The sequence below is a fragment of the Tenrec ecaudatus genome, chromosome 5 (assembly GCF_050624435.1).
Source record: "Tenrec ecaudatus isolate mTenEca1 chromosome 5, mTenEca1.hap1, whole genome shotgun sequence".
NCBI classification, from domain to species: Eukaryota; Metazoa; Chordata; class Mammalia; order Afrosoricida; family Tenrecidae; genus Tenrec; species Tenrec ecaudatus.
In genome coordinates, this window is record NC_134534.1 from 85,551,362 (window position 1) to 85,574,511 (window position 23,150).

Below are 23,150 nucleotides of genomic sequence, written 5' to 3' on the forward strand. Positions count from 1 at the left end.
GCAGATGCAATTTTCCTTTTTTATTGTTTTCTTTTTTTGACTGTTTAAGCTTTTGACTGAATTTTTCTGTGTGAGCTTGTTTTTAATTTTTGCTCTTGTCTTTGTTTTCTCCTTTTTCTCTTATTTGCCTTCTCCCTCTCTTCCCTTTCACAAGCCACTACTGGCTTCCAGGCAACTCACGTCCCCCTAGGGCAACTCTGAAGGCCCATTTTGGTGAGCTTCTGCCCACATTTGTTGGTTTAGATGCAGCTGGCGAAATCATGTCCATCCTCCACCATACCCCAACCTGCGGTAGGATCTCCCCTAAAAACGGCTGGGGGAAATCCAGCCTGCACCCTAAGGCTCTACAGTGACTGTGAGAACTCCTGCCCCTTGTCTGTGGTGCTCCATGCTGCTGCGGGACATCCATCCAACCTCCACAGCAATCTCTCTGACTAGAGTAATTCAGCGTGCCATCCATGGTGCTCTACACCAAGGAGGGTACACCCATATGTCCTACAAGGTGCTCCAAGCACCATGAGACAAACCACTATGGCTTACTGAGAGATCAGCCAGTGAAATGCCACCCTCTTGGGGCAACAACAACCTGACCAGCATCCTGTCAAAGGACAATCCAACTCACATTCCAAATAATGGAATACTGATTGGCTAGGGTGAGTGAAACCACAGGAAGATACAGCGGTAGCCTGACCCATCAGTGCAGCTACATGCAGATAGGTCATAGAAGCACTCACACAAGTCCCGCAAGAGAGAGCCTAGTGCTCTTAGATTCTGGAAGATGGCACCGGGATCATCTAAATAAACACGTAAACAGCAACCAGTCCCAAAGACTAAACAAAAAAGCAGAAGAAACAGAAGACAATTACGGAAGAAGTCATGAACAAACCTCATGCATAAAAGAAACAGACATGGACCTGCCACATAAAGAAATCTTCAGAATGCTGCTTGGAGTCATACAGGATATAAGGAAAGCAATAGATAAAAAGGATGAAATGATAGAAGAGATATGATAGAAGAGATAAAGGCAACATACCAAAAGTAAATACAAGACTGAAGGCATGAAATAACAAAATCCAGTAGCAGATTAACAGACGTTGCCAACAGACTTGAGGCGGAAAATCACACCAGTGACCTAGAGGAAAACCAAGCAGACCTCAACAAACAGGAAAAACAGTCAAAGAAGACAATCAGAGAGGCTGAAGAATACCTGAGAGCCATGTCTGAGGCTATAACGAGGAACAATATTAGAATAACTGGACTACAAGAACAAGACACAACAAAGCAGTCAACAGTGAAAAAAGTGAGGGAATTCTTAGAGGAAAACTTACCAAACTTAATAAATGAAAATCAGGCAATCATTCAGGAGGCTGAAAGTGCACCAGCCAGACTTAATCCTAAGAAGAAGTCACCAGGACACATAATAGTTAAATTATTCAACCATGAGGAAAAGGAGAACATCATAAGAGCAGAGAGGGAAAAACATAGTCACATGTAAAGGTACCCAAATAACAATATGTTCAGACCTATCAGTGGACATGATGAATAAGAGGGAATGAAGTAACATTCCAAAAAATGAAGAAAAACAACACAAACCCAAGAATACTATATCCGGCCAAATTATCTATTAAGATAGATGGAGAAGTAAGAGTCTTCCCAGACAAGGAAAAACCCATTACATAAAAAGAAACCCAGTCCTACAAAAGATCCTTGCCGGCCCAGTATGGGCAGAAGATCAACACTCACCGAGCACAAATAAGAGACCATCACATAGAACAACACCCAGAGGGAAACAAAGAGAAAACAGTCACCAAGACAGCATTAGTTCAAAAATGGACTACACACACTGACTATACAATGGACTATACAAACTGATAAAGATGGGTAGGTAGGAAAACACCCAATACAAAAGGTACAAGACGACATCAAGGAGTGCACAGATGGATGTAATAACACTGAATATCAATGGCCTGAACACGGGCATTAAAAGGCAGAGGCTAACATCCTGGCTCAGAATACATAACCCATTGATCTGCTTCCTACAGGAGAAACATCTCAAACTTGCAGACAAAAACAGGTTGAGAATTAAAGGCTGGAGAACAATATACCAAGCAAATGGCAATGCAAAACAGCACGGGTAGCAATCTTAATCTCTGACAAAAACTGATTTCAAGGTACAAGCCAGAAGAGACAAGGAGGGGCACTATATAATGCTCAAGGGAACAGTAGACAGAGAAGCAGTGAGCATAATAAAAATATATGTGCCCAGCGAGACCTGAGAAATTCATAAATCAAGCACTCTAAGCGATGAAAAAAGAAATAGGCTCAACAATTATAGCAGGTGACTTTAATATACCACTCTGAAAAAGACAGATCACAGGGAGAGAAACTCAAAAAGGAGGCTACAGATAGAAACCGCACAATTGGACGACTTGACCTGATATTTTCAGAGCTCTCTACCCACATGCAAAGAAATTCACATCCTTTTCAAGCCCACATGGCACGGAATTGAAGACAGACCACATGCTGGGACACAAGTCGAACCTGAGTAAATTCAAACACATACAGATTATATAGACATGTCTCTGATCACTGTGCTATAAGATTGGAAATCAACATGGGCAAACAACTGGAGGATCAATAACTCTCTATTACAAAAGGAGTGGGTTACAAAAGGATTGGCACAGATCAGGAAGTTTCTAGAAACCAATGAGAATGAAAATACCATGTGCCCGAACCTTAGGGATATATCAAAGGCATTTGTCAGAGGAAGACTGATAGCAATATAAGCACACAGAAAAAGACGACAGACTTGTGGTTGAAATGCTGGCACAAAACTTACACCAATTGGGGGAGGGAGGAGGGGAAAAAAAAGAGAAAAAAAAAAAAAAAAAGAGGACCTGATGCAAGTGGCTTAAGTGGAGAGCAAATGCCTTGAGAATGATTGGGGCAGGGAATGTATGGATGTGCTTTATACAATTGATGTATGTATATGTATGGATTGTGGTAAGAGTTGTATGAGTCCCTAATAAAATGTAAAAGAAGAAAAAAAAAAACTTACACCAATTAAAGCAGAGTCAACAGGATAATCCTACTGATAGTAAAAGGAAAGAAATAATGAAAATCAGAGCTGAAATACAGGAGAGGGAAAACATGAAACCTATGGAGAAAATTAATGCAGCTAAAAGTTGGTTATAAGAAAGAATTAATAAAATTGATAGACTGCTGGCAAACCTAACCAAAGAAAGGAAGGAACAAATTTCAATAGCAAGGATGAGGGATGAAACAAAGGACATTAAAATGACTCTAATAATATCAAAATGATAATTACACAGTACTATGAAGGCCTGCACTCTAACAAATTCAACAACTTGGAAGACATGGACAAATACTTGGAAAAACAATCCCTCCTTAAACTATCCGAGATGGACGTCAAGAACCTCAACAGACCTATAGCAATATTAGAAATAGACAGTTATCAAGGGATTACCAACAAAAAAAGTCACCTAGGTCAGATGACTTCACAGAAGAATTCTAGCAAGCATTCAGGGAAGAACTGACATCAATCCTACACAAATTCTTCCAGACATAGAAAAAGACAAAAAATTCCCGAACTCTTTCTTTGAAGCTAGTATAACTCTGATACCTAAAGTGGGAAAAGATCCCACAAGAATTGAGAACTACAGACGGAGATCCCTATAAATAGTGATGCAAAAATCCTTAACAAAAAAACTGATAGAATACAAAGCATATAAAAATAATAATTCATGGTGACCAAGTGGGATTCATACCATGGATGCATGGATGGTTCAACATATGAAAGATCATCAGTATTATTTGCCACATTGACTTGAAAAATTATAAAACCACATGATGATATTGATAGATGCGGAAAAAGCATTCAACAACATCCAACACTCATTCCTGTTTAAGACACTCAAGAAGACAGGAATAGAAGGAAAATTCCTTAATATTATACAAGCAATAAATAAAAAACTAAGAGCCAATGTGTGGTAATCAGTGAAGAAAAGACAAAAACAATTCCACTGAAAAACGTGACCAGACAAGGATGTCCCTTGTCCCGAATCTTATTTAACATCGTACTGGAGATCCTATCTAACAACATAAGACAAAGACATCAAAGGTATTCATCTGGGGATATGATTCACAGACGATATAATTTTATACACTGAAAATCCCCAAAACTCAAGTGGAGTATTGGAAATGATAGAGGAACATGGCAGATTGGCAAGAAACAAGATCAATAAAAATAAGTCTATCGGACTGCTACACACATCAGATAAGAACACAAAAGAGGCAATTAAAAAGGAAGTACCCCTCACAATAGCCAAGCACAAACTGAAATATCTAGGGATCTACCTGACTGAAAAAAAAAACAAAAGATTTGAACCAGGAAAACTATAGAACACTATTACAAGAAACCAAGAGCGATCTCAACAAATGGAAGGATATCCCATGCTCATGGATAGGAAGACTCAAAATAGTACAGATGTAGTTCTGCCCAAGGTACTATATAAGTTCAATGCTATACAGATACGACTACCATCATCCTCTTTCAAAGAATTGGAAAAATTGATTACCAACTTCATATGGAGAGGGAAGAAGCATACAATTAGCAGAGAACTCCTCAAGAAGAAGGACAAAGTAGGAGGGTTTGCTCTATCGGACTTTAGCATGTATTATACAGCCACAGGGGTCAAAACAGTGTGGTTCTGGAATAACAACAGATAGTCAGACCAATGGAAAAGAGCTGAAGACACAGAATTTAAAATATCAGCATACAGGTAACTGGATTTTGATAAGGGCCCAAAAAAGATCGAATGGGAAGCGGATGCCCTCTTCAATAAGTGGTGCTGGAAAAACTTGATTTCTACCTGCAGAAAAATGAAGTAAGACCCTTACCTCACTCCATGCACAAGAATAAACTCAAGGTGGATCACAGACCTGAAGGTAAAGTCTCAAACTATTAGGACTATTAATGAGTGAATTGGGACAAACTTGAGAACCTTGGCACAGGGAATACATAGGCTATTGGAAATAGGGAAGGGCACAAATACAGACGAGACACAAATTGACAAGTGGGATATACTGAAGATAAATCATCTGTATACATTGAAAAATTCACCAATAATAAGATAGCCAAAGACTGGGAAAACATCTTTAAGAATGACACATCAAAGGCCTGATTACTAAAATATACAATACTTTGCAAGCTTAAAATATGAAAAAAATAACTAACAGTCCACTAAGGAGGTTGGCAACAGATCAGAGCATAAGTTTCACAGAGGCAGAAATCCGAACGGCCAACATTCCTGATTATTAGCCATAAGAAAAATGCAAATTAAAACAACTATGAGGTACCTCCCAACACCGTCAAAGATAGCACAATTCAAAAAACAGAAAGTAACAAGTGTTGGAGGGGCTGTGGGAAGATAGGAACGCTCGTCCGCTGCTGGTGGGCCTGTAGGTGTGTACAGTCACTATGGAAATTGATTAGGCGATATCGAAACAGATGGAGACTGAGCTACCAGACCACCCAGCAATCCCCCTACTGGGCATATACTCAGAAGACGTAAGAAACAAACCACAGCCAGACATCTGTGTTCCAATGTTCATCGCGGCACAGTTCGCAATTGCAATGAGTTGGAAACAATCTAAATTTCCATCAACAGACGAATGGATAAAAAAACTGTGGTACATACATACAATGGAGTACTACGCAATCCCTAAAATGCAGCGATGAATGCAAGAAGCACATTGCCGCATGGGAAGAACTGGAGGAAATCATGCTAAGTGAAGTAAGTCAAGCACAAAAGGACAAGTACAATAATCAGGTCACTGAGGTAAGCATAAAAAAAAATCGGGGCATAGGTGAAAAACTACTATATACATACTTCCTTCAAGTGAGGTCGAGCAATTATGGCAGGAGCCAAACCCAAACCAGGGATACACATGGCAGCCAACTAAATAAAGGGATAAAGAGTGGGGAAAAAGCTATGGGTAGGGGGTGAGCAGGGCACTAATCCACCCAAGGAGAAGATATTGTTTATATCTCCACAGAGGAGGGAGAGAGACCAGGCTTCAGCCCAATGTGTTAAGCCATGCATACAACATACTGGCATGTACCAAGGGAACCAACAGAGATGTCTGTGGGGCTGGCCTCAATCCCAACTATGTGGACTCTTGCCCCCCCACCCAGCACCCCACCCTGCCAGAAGAATACACTTCAGAGGACAGAACTGGGGCTATAGCTTGGGGAGAGGGGTGCATCAGATTTGAGCACACAGTAGAAACGCAACAGGATGGAAAGAGAGGAGAGGATATCCTGACCCATCAAGCCCCAAGGACGATGCTCCTGCTCGGAACAGACAAGGCACAGGGAGGACCGTAGGGCTGGCCCCACCACAGGACACGGTGTCCCTCACGGAACCATGGCACTGCAGGGGACAGCACTGGAGACAGTACAGTAATAGTGCACAGTCTGGCCCCATCACTCTGGGGCAAGCACGAGGGCATGCTGCAGAGAAGCATGGGGAGCAGACTGAATGAAATCCCTGGGGAATACTAAAAATAGATTTGGGAGACAGAGTTTGGTACCCATCAGACTGAGCCGTTAAACACTCGGAAAGGCCAACAAACAGACCTTGAACTATTTATAGGCTTTTCCATTTTTCTCAGTGGCTTTCTTTTTGTTATTGTTATTTTGTATTTGTTTTTTGCTGCTGCTGTTGTTGTTTTACTGGTTTTGACTTCCTTTGCTGTTTTATTTGGCTTTGCCTGGTTTTGGCACTTATTAATGTATCTGCATGTCTATCTAGATAAGATAAGTGGGATAAATAATTCGGAGGTGAAAAGAATGGGACCAATGGTTCCAGGAGGATATGAGATAAGGAGTGGGGGGAGAGTAGAAGGGGGACCAGGAACAAGGGAACAACAAGTGAACTAAAACCAATGGAAGGAAGGTCATAGAATGCCTAGTAACGCTCAATCAAAGGCACTGTAGCAGTGAGGAATTACTAAACCCAAATGAAGGCCAAAAATGATAGTGGAACAAGAGGAAAGTAAAAAGAAAATATGGGAAAGAACCAGAAGGCAAAGGACATTTATAGAGGCCTAAATACAGGCATGTACACATGTTAAATATATACAATGAGAGGGGACTAGAACTATATTCTCATAACTATATGTTAAGAATTAAGATTGCATATGGACATTGGGCTTCGACTCAAGTACTCCCTTAACACAAAAACACTTTGTTCTAACAATCCAGCATTCTGTGAAGCTCAATGTGAGCATAAGCAAATGTGGTGAAGAAAGCTGATCGTGCTGGGCTATCGAAAGATATAGCATCTGCGGTCTTAAAGCTTTAAAGACAAACAACCGACCATCTAGCTCAGAAGCAACAAAGCCCACATGGAAGAAGCATGTGATCATAAGTTATCGATGGGATCAGGTATCAGGCATCTCAGACCCAGAATAAAACCAGACCCAATGTGATTAAGGGTGGGGAGTGGGAGAAGAGCATGGAATTGAGACCCAATGCCCATCTGCAGACAATTGGACATCCCCTCACAAAGAGGTCACAGGGAAGAAATGAACGAGTCAGGGTGCTGCTGTATAGCACCAATGAAACACAGAACTTTCCTCTAGTTCTTTGGTGCTTCCTTCACTCTACTATCAGACCTTAATTCTATCTTACAACTCAGATTAGACCAGAGCATGCACACTGCTACAGACAAGCGCCCGCAACACAGGGAATCCAGCACAGATAAACCCCTCAGGGCCAACAAGGAGAGTAGAGATACCACGAGGATTATGGGACAGTGGGGGGTGAAAGGGGGAACCGATCACAAGGATCAAGCTATAACCCCCACCCAGGGGATGAATAACAGAAAAGTGGGTGAGGGGTGACAGAGGACAATGTAAGATATGGAAAAAATAATCTATAACTTATCAAGGGTTTGTGAGGGAAGGTGAGCGGAGTGTGGGAGAGAATGCTTTGAAAATGATGATGGCAGCTTATGTGCAATGGTGCTTGACACACTGGAGCAATGTATGGATTGTGAAAAGAGATGTAAGAGCTCCCAACAAGTTTTTTTTCTAATTGCTCTCTGAGGTTTATCTTTGCCACATTGTTATCTCTTTTGTCCTCTCATCTAAATGTATTTCACTGTGTTTGTAGTATGTTCTAGTCAGATGTGTATTTCACCAAACTGCTAACATCTGGCCCTGGAATACACATTTTTAGCAGAATCTATAATATTTTTCTTTCTATTCCCTGCATGTTTTCACACCTCTTGGCATATGATTGTTTGAAAACCACAGAGATAAACAAATAGATATAGAATCTTTCATGTGTCAACAGGTTACTGTTATAAAGAACATTCCAAAGCACAGAAGTGATGGTCAGAAATGCCTAGTAGGTTCCACCAACGACAAGGAGCCTTGGTGGCAGAGTGATCTATGCGTTCAACTACCAAACCAGAAGATTGGTGCTTTGAAATCACCAATCATTGAACAGAAGAAGTTCAGGCACGCTGCTACTAACGTTCTGGTAAGTCAATGGAAAGTTCTATTCAGACTAATAAAATGGCTGTGAATTGGAATCAATTTGATGGCAATGGTACAGTTGAGGTTTTTCACCATTGAAAATAACTTACAGTTTAGTGAACATCAGTTACTTTTTTAACCATATTTATGATTCTAGCATAATAAAGTTTAAATTACTTTCACTACAAATTTTATAGATTAAAGTTTAAAAATTACCAATTTCTTGAACATGTTTTTCGGCTTAAAAGTTCATTTTTATATATCCATATATTTTATCATATGCTATATATTTATTATGCACTAAAACTCTTTTTGAGTGGGATTAATATTAATGAACTCATCATTAAATTGCTTAGATTATGTTTACTACAGAAAGGAACAAATTCACTGATGTCCAACCTCACAGAGAAACTTTAGGGCAAAATGTATTCTAGGATATAAATCTTTATGGAAACAAGCTGCCACAACTTTCTTCTACAATCTGGCTGGTGAGTTCGACCTGCTGACCTTTTTGTTAGTAGTTGAGGACTTAATCACTACATGATCAGGGCTGTGTTTATTGTACACACATAATAATAATTTTGCTAAATGCTGTTAATATTTTGGCATGTTTTTATAGAATTTTTCTGTAATAAATTTTGACCTTTAAATATTGTAAATATCATAAGTATAAAATTTTGTCCTTCCTTTTTTACCGAACCTTGTAAAGCACATTTAAAATAGTCTATAGAGTTTCTGTTTTAAATTATTTTTAGTAGCTATAAATTTACTTAAGTAGATAGACTAGACTTATATTACTTCAACAGTTACATCAGTATTATTCAAAATGTCTCTCACTTCTAGAAACTTCAAACGCTGTACAAGGACAATGAACGTGGCTCTTCTAGTCAAAGTTTTTAACTCCCATCAAATGACCTTTTCTTCCATGGATCTATCTAGTAAGAAAATGGGAGGCGATACTGAAAGGATTCACCTGTGAGTAATTATGAATAGAATTTATTGGCATGCCCTCCTACTGGGTATAACATGAGTTCTCTAAAAAGCAAAAGAGATGATCTTACTACCAGCAAGAGTCAAGAGTGAAGCTTGACCTCTGAATCTCAACATCCTTGTAAAGTGAAACTCCTGGATCCCGAAGGCAGTTGTGATAGCAGAAGAACAGCAGCAGAAAGAGGAGCCAGAGCATGAAACAGAGCAATGGACTTCCCAGCCCACAGAGCAAGACATGCTGAGTGTGTTCATTATTTCTTCCATTTGCAAGTAAAACTGTGCTGACAATTTAAAAGTAGTCGTAGCAGTTTATCGACAGGGAACTGACTCAAAAGAGGATATGGAGCAAAGATATCACTGCAGATGTCAGATGGATCTTGGCTGAAAACAGATTATCGGGCAGAGGTTTACCTGTGTTTTACTGAATATGCAAATGCATTAAATTGTGTTGAGCATAGTAAATTATGATGGCTAACTTTGTGAAAAATAGGAATTCCAGAACACACAAACCCATGAGAAACCTGTACATGGATCAAAAGGGAGCTGTCCAAATTGAACAAGGGAGGTGTGCACCAGACTTGATTCTTTTCACCACATTTATTCAAACTGTGTACTAAACATGTAATCTGACAGGCTGGAATATACGAAGAGCATAGCATCATGATTAAAAGTTCCCTAACAACCTGCAAAATACATAGGGCACCATCTTCAAGCTGAAACTGAAGAGGATTTAAAGCACTTACTAATGAAGATCAAGCAAGGCAGCCTTTAGCATTAGCTACACCACAACAGAAAGAAAAAAAAATCACAAGGGAACCATTAAGAAAATCACAATAAACAAAAAAAGCAATTGAAGATGACAGGGATGGTATTTTACTTGGACCCACAAACAAAGTCCATGGACGCAGTAGGAAAAAGATGATGCATTATGGGGGGTACCCCCCCCCCAATGAAAAAAGCTCCACTGGGCAATGCTTTCTTTCATAGCATGCATTTTCTCATTGGGTGAACATCCAGCAACACAATCTGAGTTAGTGCACCAGTGGCGAAGGTTCTCCCAGATCACAGTGGATTTTTTCATAAAAGCAGTTTGGCTCGAACCCTTGTGTGTATGTGTGATGGCCTATTAAAAAAGAGAACAGCATCTGACTGTGAAATTTAGTTTCCTGCTCGGGAAAAATGCTGCAGAAACTGTTGTGATGTTGAACACAACTTACAAGGCCAGAGCTATGGGCAAAACTCTAGTGTGAGTAGTTGTGAAATGTCAATTGATGACAAATTTCATTCTAGATATCTGTCAACTTCTCAAACGGACAAAAATGTCAACTCGGAGAACATTTGGAGTTTGTTCCACCAGGTCAAACTGTTAATCAAGCTTTCTATTTAGAGCAGTGGTTCTCAACCTTCCTAATACCGTGACCCTTTTTTATAGTTCCTCATGTTATGGTGACCCCCCCACCCAACCTTAAACTATTTTAGTTGCTACTTCATAACTGTAATTTTGCTTTTATTATGCATTGGGCGACCCCTATGAAAGGGTCATTCGACCCCCCAAAAGGGTCACGGCCCACAGGTCGAGAACCACTGATTTAGAGGTTTTTGAAAAGATTACTAACAGTGTGCATAAAAAAAGGGCTAATTTGTGGCAGACAGTGGAGTGGTTTTGCCACCATGACAATGCACCTGCTCACTCAGCCATCTCAGTTCACCAGTTAGTTTTGGCAAAAAAACAGTATTGCCTCTCTTTCCCCACGCACCTGACCTCGCTCCTTGCGACTTCTTTTTGTTCCTGAGAATGAAGAGGGACATGAAAGGGCAGCAATTTGATGACAAGAGGTACTGTCAGCCATCCAAACATATGAGCTTGAAAAAATGTTTCCAAGAATGGAATCGCAGATTTGACAAACGTATTAAATGTAATAGAGAATACTCTGCAGGTGATAAGATTAATTTGTAAAAAAAATGTAAGTACATACATACGTTTGGGGGAAAAATTCCAGTTTTATTAAGGGTACCCCCTTGTACTTTATACAAATCTTCTGAAAAACATTTCTTGAAGTGTTAAAAAGCCAAGATGTCACTTGGGGAACTATGGTACACTTGACCCAAGCCATGGTATTTTCAATTACCTCATATGAATATCAAATCTGGACAATAAACAAGGAAGATCGAAGAATTGATGCCTTCTAAGTGATATGTCAACATGGAAGAAGTACACCAACATCAGTGACTGAAGGGTTGTAAATCATAATCTGAAGTCGAAAGAGGGAACAACAGCATGAGAGCCTAAATTGTGACATTCTGTGTTTGCAGTTATGGAAGGCAGTGGAAGCCCAATATACATTTGTGAGATCTACACAAGAAATAAGTCTCCGGTGATATCCCTCAACTATGAATAGTTGGAAGAAACTGGTGACCACACAGAGTGCATGTGGCTTCTTTGCTCTTCCCAATGGTCTGTGTGTCAGTCTCAGGTGCTTCTGGCCTCTGCCTCTATCACTTCAAATCGAGATCTTGTGAGTAGGATCCACTGGTGCCTCTTCTTCCGTGATGGTCCTGGGAATTCTCTCTAAATCAGAGACAGCTCTGATAGAGGTGTGGTTTTTGTCTTTCAGCAGCCAATACCGCCAAGGAAAAAAAGAAGTAATGATTTGACACATACTCTCTAGTAAAATGGAGACTTAGAATACATCCCATCTTAATCTTGTGCATTAGCATAACAAAAAAATTCCTCCAAAATGGGATTATACCCATATGCATAGAGGTTAGAATTTACAATATATCACCTAAAGGATTTGATAAGAGTGGCGGTTCTCAACCTGTGGGTCTCGACCCCTTTGGGGGTAGAACAAACCTTTCACCGGGGTCACCCGATTATTAACAGTAGCAAAATTACAGTTACGAAGTAACAATGAAAATAACTTTATGGGTGGGGTGGTCATCATAACCTGAGAAACAGTTTTAAAGCGTCACGGCATTAGGAAGGTTGAGAACCACTGGATAAGAGAATGAGCAGGAACAATATCCTGATGAAAAGGAACCCTCCAGTAAAGTTTCCCCCTGTGCTTTTCTACTAAACCTTTGGCTAATTTCCCCTGAACAGTCTTATAATAAGCAGCTGTTACTCTTCTTTGTCCTTCCAGAAAGTCAACAAGGAAAATGCCTTAAGTAGCTTGAAAAGTGTTGCCATGCTATCTGCTTGATTGGTCTGCTTCCACTTCTGGACAGCCATTGCTGTGTGCTTTGTCTTCAGGATCATATTGGTCAAGCCACAGTTCCTGGTATAATTCTTTAAAGAAATGCTTCATGATCTTGACCCCTTTGTTTCAAAGAGAGGGTCCGTGATTTTCATCCCATTTGTTCAAATTTTCCATTGAAGGCACAACACTTTTAGCACCTATCAGGTAAAAAGTGTGTTTAATTTTCATTTTTCAGCCAAAATTGTGTAAGATGAACATACTAAATGTGTATGATATTATCTATTGTTTCTACTGCTGATCTTTGATCTTCTTCAATTAGGACATGAACAAGATAGTCTTCTGAGAATTCGATGTGGATGATCTGCTGCTCCTTAAGAGGTATTAGCCATTTGTAACAGTATCACTCCAATTTCTGATTTCAACTACTTCATCTACTATTTCCCTGAGTGTCTATGTCTGTATCCTTTTCTGTCTCCTTAAGGACTCATTTATTGAATGGGTCCACTCTAATTCAGTATGGCTTCACCTCAGCCTTAGCGTAATTATATCTGCAAGAACCTGTTTTTAAGGTTCTCAGGTCCCAGGAATATACAACTTGGGGGGGAGGGGGAGTGACTCAAGCAATTATACCTGGTCATTAGAAATTTACTTTCAAATCTGGTAGATATTGTCACCATCAGGAATGTCACCATTTTAGGGAGTAGAGCTGTAAGAGTAATTTCTTTATCTTTGTCCCTTATTTTTTTCCTTATATTTTTACAAAACCTTTTAATTGGAACTAATACAGACATCACATCATTTCATAGAGTTCATTCAATCACATCAAGCAATACTGTTGTACAATGGTACGACTGTCCCTTATTTTTAATGGATGCCACCATTGAAAAATATGACAATTCCCTGCTTACATCACTGTGTGCTTTACCCTCCAGCTTGATAGCTCCTGATGTCATTGTGAACTTGTGAAAATAGACCATAGCTAATCTTTCTGTCAAACTGAAGTGATACTTCCCAAATGTTATTCCTGAATATATTAGCACCAGCAAGGAAGGCTATAGGCAAGGTCATTCCTGAGCTAAATGGAAAGCTCTTTAAGCCAACCTTCCACACACCACTTCCAGCAAGACCATCATGGATTTGACCTGCTGTCAACAATGAGCTCTAAAAGGCAACCTGGGCTACACAAAAATTAGCCTCACTATTGAGAATTTCATAGTGTTACCAACTCCTCCACTTTCAATGCTGAAGCTACCTGCCTCAACCACCACATTGTCAAGTTCATTTCCTGGAAAGACACCTGATTTTGCTAGAGCAACAACATGGAGGGTCTAAGAGTCCATAAAAAGAGATAAGGTGTAAAAAGAGAATAAAAGAAAAGAAGGTGTAAAAGCCTTAGACTTCAGTCCAACAATAGCATGAAAGCAACTGAGAAGGCCGCAGTTGCTAGGGAATCAGAGCTCAAATGTCTATTTCACTGCAATGAGAGGCTCTCATCTTAAACAGGGTTCCCCCCTCCCCCAAAGAAGGTTCTGAAAGCACTGCTTTGTCATCTGTCATCAGTATCAACAATAAAATCTTCCCTATCCAGTAAAGACGTAAGGCCAGGTAAGAGTTGACTATAATAATCAATGATAGTGAATTATAATTAGACTCCCACATGATGGACATAGAACAGACACATGGTTCAGGAACTTTAACTCTTGCAAGTTATAACATATTTCATACCTGTATATTCAGAAAATGGCTTATGTATTACTCCAAGCACAGGTTTACCATTTACAGCCACACACACCATAGTAGTGACATATTTTCGAAGGTCCTCTGAAAAAAAAAAAAAAACACCTGACTGTCAAAGTAACAAATTCAGAATACCATGACTAGTTTTTTTTATTAACAATTATTTAGATGTTAACTTAGATCATAATCGCCCCAAGCATGGATAAAACTCCACTGACTGAAGGCAAGTTTAAGAGAGCAATAAAGTAACTTTGTTTTGCTTTTACTTGCTTTGTAGTTGCCTAAGAATTCACTATTTTAAATTCCAAGGTCAAAGGTTTATGCAATAAAACTTAAACTCTAAATATTCCAAGTCAATATTATATCATGGCTAAATATATTTCCTTAATAAATGGATGTCAATTGGCAACCTTTTTAAAGTCACAGTTGAAAATTTCCATTCCTTGAAGAATCTGTGACAGAATTTGCTACTGTCATTCACTGAAGTCTGCTGTAAAACAGTGAATTGAGGGAAAGGAAAAGAGCAATAATCACTCTAGTTCAATTATTTCATATCCCACTATGTTAAACTAGCTAAATTAAAACTAGTTGGAAAAGATGTTTTAAATTTTCTCCAATATCTAACGGCAATCTACGTTTGATGAGATGAATGTTTTAAATTACCTGTATACTCTTGAGTAGCATCAAGTGGGTCAATCCAGACAGTAACGCTTTCTGCTGGCACTTCTTTAGGAGCAGTGATTTCCCTCAGGATGTCTTCAGGAATATTATGATCCCACAAGATAATCTCCTGATCAGCTGCATCCACATGTTCCTCAGTATTTATCTACATAAAACATAGTAAACATTTTAAAAACAAGGGAAAAACTACTACCCGAGGAAGCACACACAGAAAAAAACATTTCACGTGAAATAACAAAAATTCCTATTTTTCATTTTGAGGCAATCTTTTTTCTCTTTTTGAAAAAAATGAAAATATGTTACAAAGGCAATCACTGACTTCCATGGCAAAATAGGCAGAGACACTACCCAAGCACCCCAAACCAAATGACACATACATATATGGATGTCAATCCTAGAACCGGGTTTTAAAGAAAATGATAGAGAAATGGACTGAATACCATACTAGTAGTTGAACAAAAGCAAGAAAAGAGATCACACAGGTGAAAGAGGTCACCTTGAACTTTTACAAGCAGCATTTGATAGAGAACCATGTGGACAAGACAGGTGGAATGTTCCCTTATTCCCTAATACCATACTGGTGACCAGAAGAAGCATGGCCAACCAACCTCCCACCTCCATTGGCTATGAACCCCCAATCTCTATGCAACCCTTGATCTGTCTAAAGTCAGAGCCATATCCTTATGTGTCAGGCACTGAGTGCACCATCCTCATATCTCTAGGCACATCAAGTCTGCTTCCTTAGACCAGAGAATATGAAAGACTGGGTCCTCCTCTCCCAGACAATATGCAGGCCTGTTGGAAATCCATCATGTTCCTCCTCTCTCATTACCACATGAGCCTCTTGGAAGACGGTGGCATTCTATACTGGATATTCTGCTCTTGCTCCGTTTCCTCCTTACTTTTCTGTTTTTCTTTGCCTTCTATTCTTCCTTTCTCTACTTTCCCTTTTTTTTTATTTGCATGTTTTCCTTTTTACTTTACATATTTACTTTTTCATATCTCAAAAAATAATAAGTTTATTATCACATACTTCAGACATCACCCAGTTTACCAAAGAGTTGTGAAGCCAAAATCAATTTCAGCACATTTTTTTCTCCAAAGAATTGTTAGTTTACTGTCTATCCATCCTCCCCTACCACAACCCTACATATTAATAGTTACTATCTATAGGTTTACCTATCCTGAGTTTTTATACACAAATCACACAAAACTCAAATAGGAGCAAACAAACAAAAATGATTAGACAAAACATAGAAAAATCTCAACCCAAAAGGAAGCAAAATATTAAAACTGGAAACAACTTTAAAATGGGTTCAAAGGAATATCAAATGATTAACTACATGGGTCATAATCGGGGTTACAATGGTACCTGATAGCAAGGCTATTCACATGCCTGATCTATGCTCAAGGGCATTCACCAGATGCTTAAGCCATGCAGGGATCCTGAAAATGGATTTGGGGCTTTGCCTGTCATCCACAGCCTTCTGCAAACCAGTATTTACAATGTAACCTCTGATACCATGCCCACCTCCAGATTTGGATCTTATTTACAATCTTTAGATCACACAAGTTGGTGGACTTGACAACTCACTAAGATGGCTACTATTTTAGGACAAGGCTATAACACCCCAGATGTTATTCTTTCTTTTTAGCCAGGCACCATCTGGTTTCTTCATCATACTTTTTTTATAGCACCCATATCTTCACTGATCTCTTCATGAGGGCAAGTATCAAGTAAGACCATATCATAACAAAGTGTTCTTAAATTGGAGCTAGAATTATGTATGAGCACAAATACATTCATATACATATGGTTCATATATGTCTCTGTTAGTCTGGGTAGACTAGTGTGTGACAGGGTTCTCTAGAGAAACAAAACCAGGACATTTATGATTATAGATATGATTATGATTATAGATAAGGATGATTATGATTAAAGATATATACAATATAAGACATAAACAGCTAATTAGTTCACTGAGCAGTGCAAATGGCTCAGTTCAACTCACTTCCGTGAGACAGTTAATACACTGGCAGTCCTTCAACTCACAAAGACTGCTGGATGCAAGTCAAGGAAGCAGACAGCTGAGTTTTCTGAAGAACAATACAAGCAGTCCGGCCACAGGCAGCAAACAGCAGGACAGATCACCAACAGTCAGCCAAATGACAGGGTCTGACAGTCCCCAGCTCAAGTGATGTATACACCAGCAGTGTGGTGAAGCAGGTGTTTAAGGAACCTCAAACTATAGCGACACAGTCCATGGGTTGGGTGTCCCACAGGTAACAAAACTCGCAAGTTGAGGCAGAGAACTAGCTTTAGTAACGGCACACTGGTCCAATCAAGAGCCAGAAAGGCAAGGTTCGCCAAGCCATTTATCTCTTTGCCTTCGATTAAAGTGCAACCTTATTAACCCCATGTGTTTACTGGCCAGGTATGCACAATAATCCTACCTATCACAACTAGAAAAACAAATTCATAGACACTCATATATGTATAAGAGAGAGCTTTATCAAGACAAAGTGGTTGCATATGCAATGTGGTAAAGAAAGCTGATGGTGCCCGACTATCAAGATACAGCATCTGGGGTCTTAAAGGCTTCAAGGTACACAAGCGGCCATCTAGCTCAGAAGCAACAAAGCCCACATGGAAGAAGCACACCAGCCAGTGCGATCACAAAGTGTTGAAGGGATCAAGTATAAGGCATCATCAGAAAAAAAATTCATATCATTGTGAATGATGGGGAGTACAGAGTGGCGACCCAAAGACCATCTATAGGCAATTGGGCATGGCAGGAAGGAGATGAGCCAGTCAGGGTGCAGTACCGCAACGATGAAAGATACAACTTTCCTCTAGTTACTAAATGTTTCCTCCCCCTTCACTACTATCATGATCTCAATTCTACCTTACAAATCTAGCTAGACCAGAGGCTATACACTGGTACAGACAGGAACTGGAAACACAAGGAATCCAGGATGGATGATCCCTTCAGAACCAGTTCTGAGAGTACGATACCTGAAAGGTAGAGGGTGGGTGGTGTGGAAAGGGGGAACCGATTACAGGGATCTACATATAACCTCCTCCCTCAGAGACAGACAACAGAAAAGTGGGTGAAGGGAGATGTCGGGCAGTGTAAGATATGACAAAATAATAATTAATAAATTATCAAGGGTTCATGAGGGAAGGGGGGAAGGAGGAGGGAGGGGGGAAAATGAGGAGCTGATGCCTAGGGCTGAGTGGAGAGCAAATGCTTTGAGAATGATGAAACAAATGTGCTTTACACAATAGATGTATGGATTGGGATAAGAGTTGTATGAGCCCCCAATAAAATGATTTTAAGAAAAAGAAAGAGCTTTATATACATTTTTGGTTCTTGGCTCTAGACCCTGTATTTGGCTCACCTCTCCCTGATCTTTGGATTTGGGATTAAACAGAACCTACTACCACAGGAGACATTTCCCTTAGTTTCCTGAGTGGTCTGTGTGATGTTGCAATGAATTGTAGATCCCAGAGATGCAAGAAAATATACTTAAAGGAAGAGGAGTCATGGAGAAATGGCCACAACAGCATCTTGGAAGAGTCGGACATTTGGGGCATCTTTAATCTCCAAATCCTTGTAACTAGTCTAGTATTAAATCTACTAAAAAAAACAAAACATAGATTATCCTACAAAATATCAATTGATTCGTGACATCTCTATGTGTATCAGCACAGAACTGTGCTCCATAGTTTTTTTCAATGGGTAAATTTTCAGGCACAGATAATCATGCGTGGCATCTCCGGGTTGACACCAAGTGGGTTAGCCAATCATTCACCATATTTCACCACTACTATCATAAAGTTATACATTTAATAAACTCCCTATCCACCATAATAAAACAAACAGGCTTACAAATAACTGCTAAAGTCAAAATACATTCCACATCCATTCAGTATGTCCTAGAAATTCTATCCGCAATTCTAAATATGTGGTTTCATGATTACCAAGGAAAATACTAGTTAAGTAATAGAATTTCACTTGATTCCTTCAGTGATCTTCTGTGGGAAAATTCCACAACTGGATAAGTCCGAAGGAACAGCAGTTATGTAATTGAAGGGAATAATTAACCAGACACCAGACAAAGCATGCAAGGGCTCACTTCTTCCATGGTAGCAGGAACCAGAGAGAGAGCTAATATATTCTTTTACAGCCTTATATATTCTTAGGACATGCAGTCCTCATTAATTACAATACATAACAAGGTAGGCAGTATCTTAACCATAGAGGTCCCTGAACTCATTGGGGGAGAAACCTGTATCTCATAATGAGGACCTGCAGAAGGGAGTTGACTTCCACTGGAGCATGAAGAACAAAAGATGCATGTCTGCTTCTATAGCTATGAGGGGGTACCAAAAAAGGGGAAAAAAGCTCCACCCATCCACAGTATTCCTGCCAGGGGAGCAGCGAGCAACCTGCTCCTACTTAGTGCACCCGGTGGCATCACCTGGGAAGGTTCTCTCTAGTCACAGTGAATGTATTTATAAATGCAGTTTAACTCAAACTCTGTTTTTTGTGATGGTCGATTTAAGAGAACAGCGTGCAGCTGTGAAATTTTGTTTCCTACTCAAGGGAAAATAACACAGAAACTGTTGTGATGTTGAACATAGCTTACAAGGACAGCACTATGGGAAAAACTCAAGTGTATGAGTTGTTTTCTTGTTTCAAAAAAGGTGAAATATCGATTGATGATAAACCCTGTTCTGCATGTCCATCAACTTCCCAAACGGATGAAAATGTCAACTTGTAGTGCATTTGGAGTTCATTCCACCAGGTCAAACTGTTAATCAAGCATTCTATTTACAGGTTGTGTAAAGATAGTGTAATAGTGTATACAAAAAAAGTCTTGATTTGTGGCAGACAGGGAACTGGTTTTGCCACAACAATGCACTTGCGCACTCAGCCATCTCAGTGCACCAGTTTTTGGCAAAAAGAAAAACAGCATACCTCTCTTGCCCCATGCACATTATTTACCTGACCTCACTCCATGGGACTTACCGTATACAATCGTGTATAAGGCGAGTTTTTCAGCTGAAAAACTGAGGGTCAGTTTATACACGGGTCAGTGATACCCCAGCGAAGTATAACATCTCGCTGTAGCCCCTCTTACCCCCCAAGGTAATGGGACGAGCACCCGTAATCTCGTGGATGATTACCATTACTCCGCTGTTCATTCAAAGCCCCACTGACACTTCAGGGCTTTGAATGTCTGTTTACTCACATCTAACCAATTAGAGCCATCCTATGACGTGGACGGCTCCAATATGAAGAAGCACCCATAGTGATTCACTTACGCCAGCAGCTGAACTGGTAAGGATGTGTCTGTGGCTGCGCTCCGCCTCTCCCCTCTGGTCTCTGTGTTAATTCACATTCTGTATCCACCGCCAGCACGGACTCTCCCCCCTCCTCCCAGCTAACAGGTTGGGGGGAGGGGGCATTACCATGAAAGTTCTTTTTTAAAGTCTTGTTTTTTATCCTATTAGAAACAGATACTCTTGAACCAAAACAAAAATGCTGGTCATATGACGCTGGTTTCAAAATGAAGGTTGTGTCAAGAGCAGAACAGAGCAATAACAGTATTGCAAGTAGGGAATTCTGTGTTGATGAAAAGCAAGTGAGGGAGTGGTGGAAATTGAAGGTTGACTTGGAACAGATTACAAAAGCTAAAAAAGCTCGTCGTGGTTTAATGTCTTTTTACGGGGCTCTAGAGAGTGAATTGCATAAATGGGTTATGGAGTGTCATCAAAATGGTTACTGCAAATGGGAATCTGCATGTGTGCTCTACAAATGGCTAAGGATGACAAATATAAAGCACTAGGCATTGAAAAAATTTGCTGCATCAGCAGGATGGTGTACCTGCTTCATGAATAGGTTTGGCCTACTATATTTGAGACAAAGAACAATGATTTCCCAGAAATTGTCACAAGACCTTGAAGAAAAAATTATGTCATTCCAGTCATTTATTATAAAACAAAGAAGGATTTATAATTATGAGCTGGCAGATATTGGAAATATGGATGAAACTGCCATGACTTTTTATCTTCCAAGCAACAGAACTGTGGCAAGTTTAGGAGGAAAAAAAACCATTTTTCTCAAAACCACAGGAAATGAAAAAGCACACTTTATAGTTATTCTATCATGTTTGGCTAATGGAACTAAGCTGTGTCCTGTCATTATTTTTAAAAGAAAGACCTTGCCTAAAAAGATCAATTTCCCACCAAGAATTACTGCGCATGCACATGTGAAAGGCTGGATGGATAAAGACAGAACAAAAATATGGCTAGAAGAAATTTGGAAATGATGACCAGGAACAGCCTTAAAGAAAAAAACCATCGTTACTTGTTTGGGATATGTTCAGAGCCCACCTATCAGATGACATAAAAAAATTGGCAAAATCTAGTAAAGTTACTTTAGCCATTATTCAGGTGGGTTTACATCTGTACTGCAGCCTCTGGATGTATCTTTGAATAAGCCTTTTAAAGACCTTGTGCGAAGGATGTGGCATGAATGGATGTCATCTGGTCAAGCCCGACTAACAAAAGGAGGAAATCTCATGAAGCCTGACATAGAGCTAATAGCAAAGTGGGTTTGAGATGCATGGGAAGACATTCCAGAAGACATGGTGCAATGTGCCTTCCAGAAATGTAGTATTAGTAATGCTATGGATGGCAGTGAAGACTGTGCTTTGAATGAAAATGACAGCAGTGATGGTGATGACGGCGATCTCAGTGAGGACAGCGTCTATGATGACCTCACACCAGCTGGAGCTCTGCATTGGGTAACAGCTGATGAGGAATCCAGTTTTGAAGGATTTTAACTCTTTACATTTTAGCTTGTTTGCTGATTGAGCTCAGGAAAACAGTACTCTTAGGGTATCATTATTGATACCTTATTGTTTTTGTTGAACCTATTTCCCACTTACTGTGCTGGTTTACTAATGTTAAATGACTTGTCCTTTTATATATGTTTTTTATTTAAAATAAATATTTAAATACATGATCCCACTGATGTCTCAATTTTTAGTAATTTTATTTTCATTTGTTTTGATTATTGAAACTCACCAATAGCTTCTGCATTTTCCACCCTAGGCTTACACTCAAGTCAATCAGTTTTTCTGGTTTCCCAGGTAATAATTAGATAACTCGGCTTATACTCGGGTCAGCTTATATTCGAGTATATACAGTATTTTTGTTTCTGCAAATGAAGAGGGACATGAAAGGTCTTGTTTGGGGCTTTGTTTTCAGTACAGCACAAAGTAGGTACACAAAAAATGTATCTTCAATAACAAAACTATTATGAGCCACTGTGGGTTTTCACTACTTCTAAAAACTCTCTTTAAGTCAATCTGCTTTCCCTCCCACATCTCTGACAGACCACACTAGGGAACTCTGCATTAAAAAGGTTACTGTTGAGCTCAGAAAAAGCCCATTCATGCAGCGCATAGCCCTAGCCAAGACTCAACCTGCGGTAACCCACTCTCAAAAAAGCCCAGAATAGAAATGAAGAGGCAGCCTTAGAGAACTTATGTTCTTAGCAGTGTGAGCATAAAAAAGCTTCTAGAAATCCAAAAATAATAAGTAACTTTAGGTTATAGGGGACATAATAGCCCATTTCAGTTTCTGCCCATACCTAACAATTATCTAAATAGAACCAACAGATTTTTTTTTGGGGGGGGGGGCGTTAACTTCACACCTAACTTGGGGAAAATATGAAGCATGGTACTCTCAAAAAGATTTACAGCCTTGGAAACCCAAATAAGCAGTCCTATGCTATTTCATAGGGTTGCTTAAATGAGAATTCACTCAATGTCAAGGGGTTTTGTTTTTGCTTCATAAGGTTCCTAGGTAGCACCAACATTGTGAACCCTCTTAACACATGGGGTCATAACTGAAACTGACACAACCTGCTTCCTGTGTAGGCATTTCTTAGGGCTCAC

At 39.7% G+C, this 23,150-nt stretch overlaps 1 protein-coding gene across 1 annotated transcript in view; it reads right to left on the bottom strand.

The window, feature by feature from the left end:
* The window catches only part of BPNT2 (3'(2'), 5'-bisphosphate nucleotidase 2), a 58,233-nt gene that overhangs the window by 20,238 nt on the left and 14,845 nt on the right, over positions 1-23,150 (bottom strand). The window contains exons 2-3 of the mRNA XM_075549692.1: positions 15,159-15,321; positions 14,484-14,579 (exon numbers count right to left, since the gene is read on the bottom strand). Coding sequence (XP_075405807.1) covers positions 14,484-14,579; positions 15,159-15,321 — 259 coding nt within the window. The remainder of the gene's footprint in view (positions 1-14,483; positions 14,580-15,158; positions 15,322-23,150) is intronic.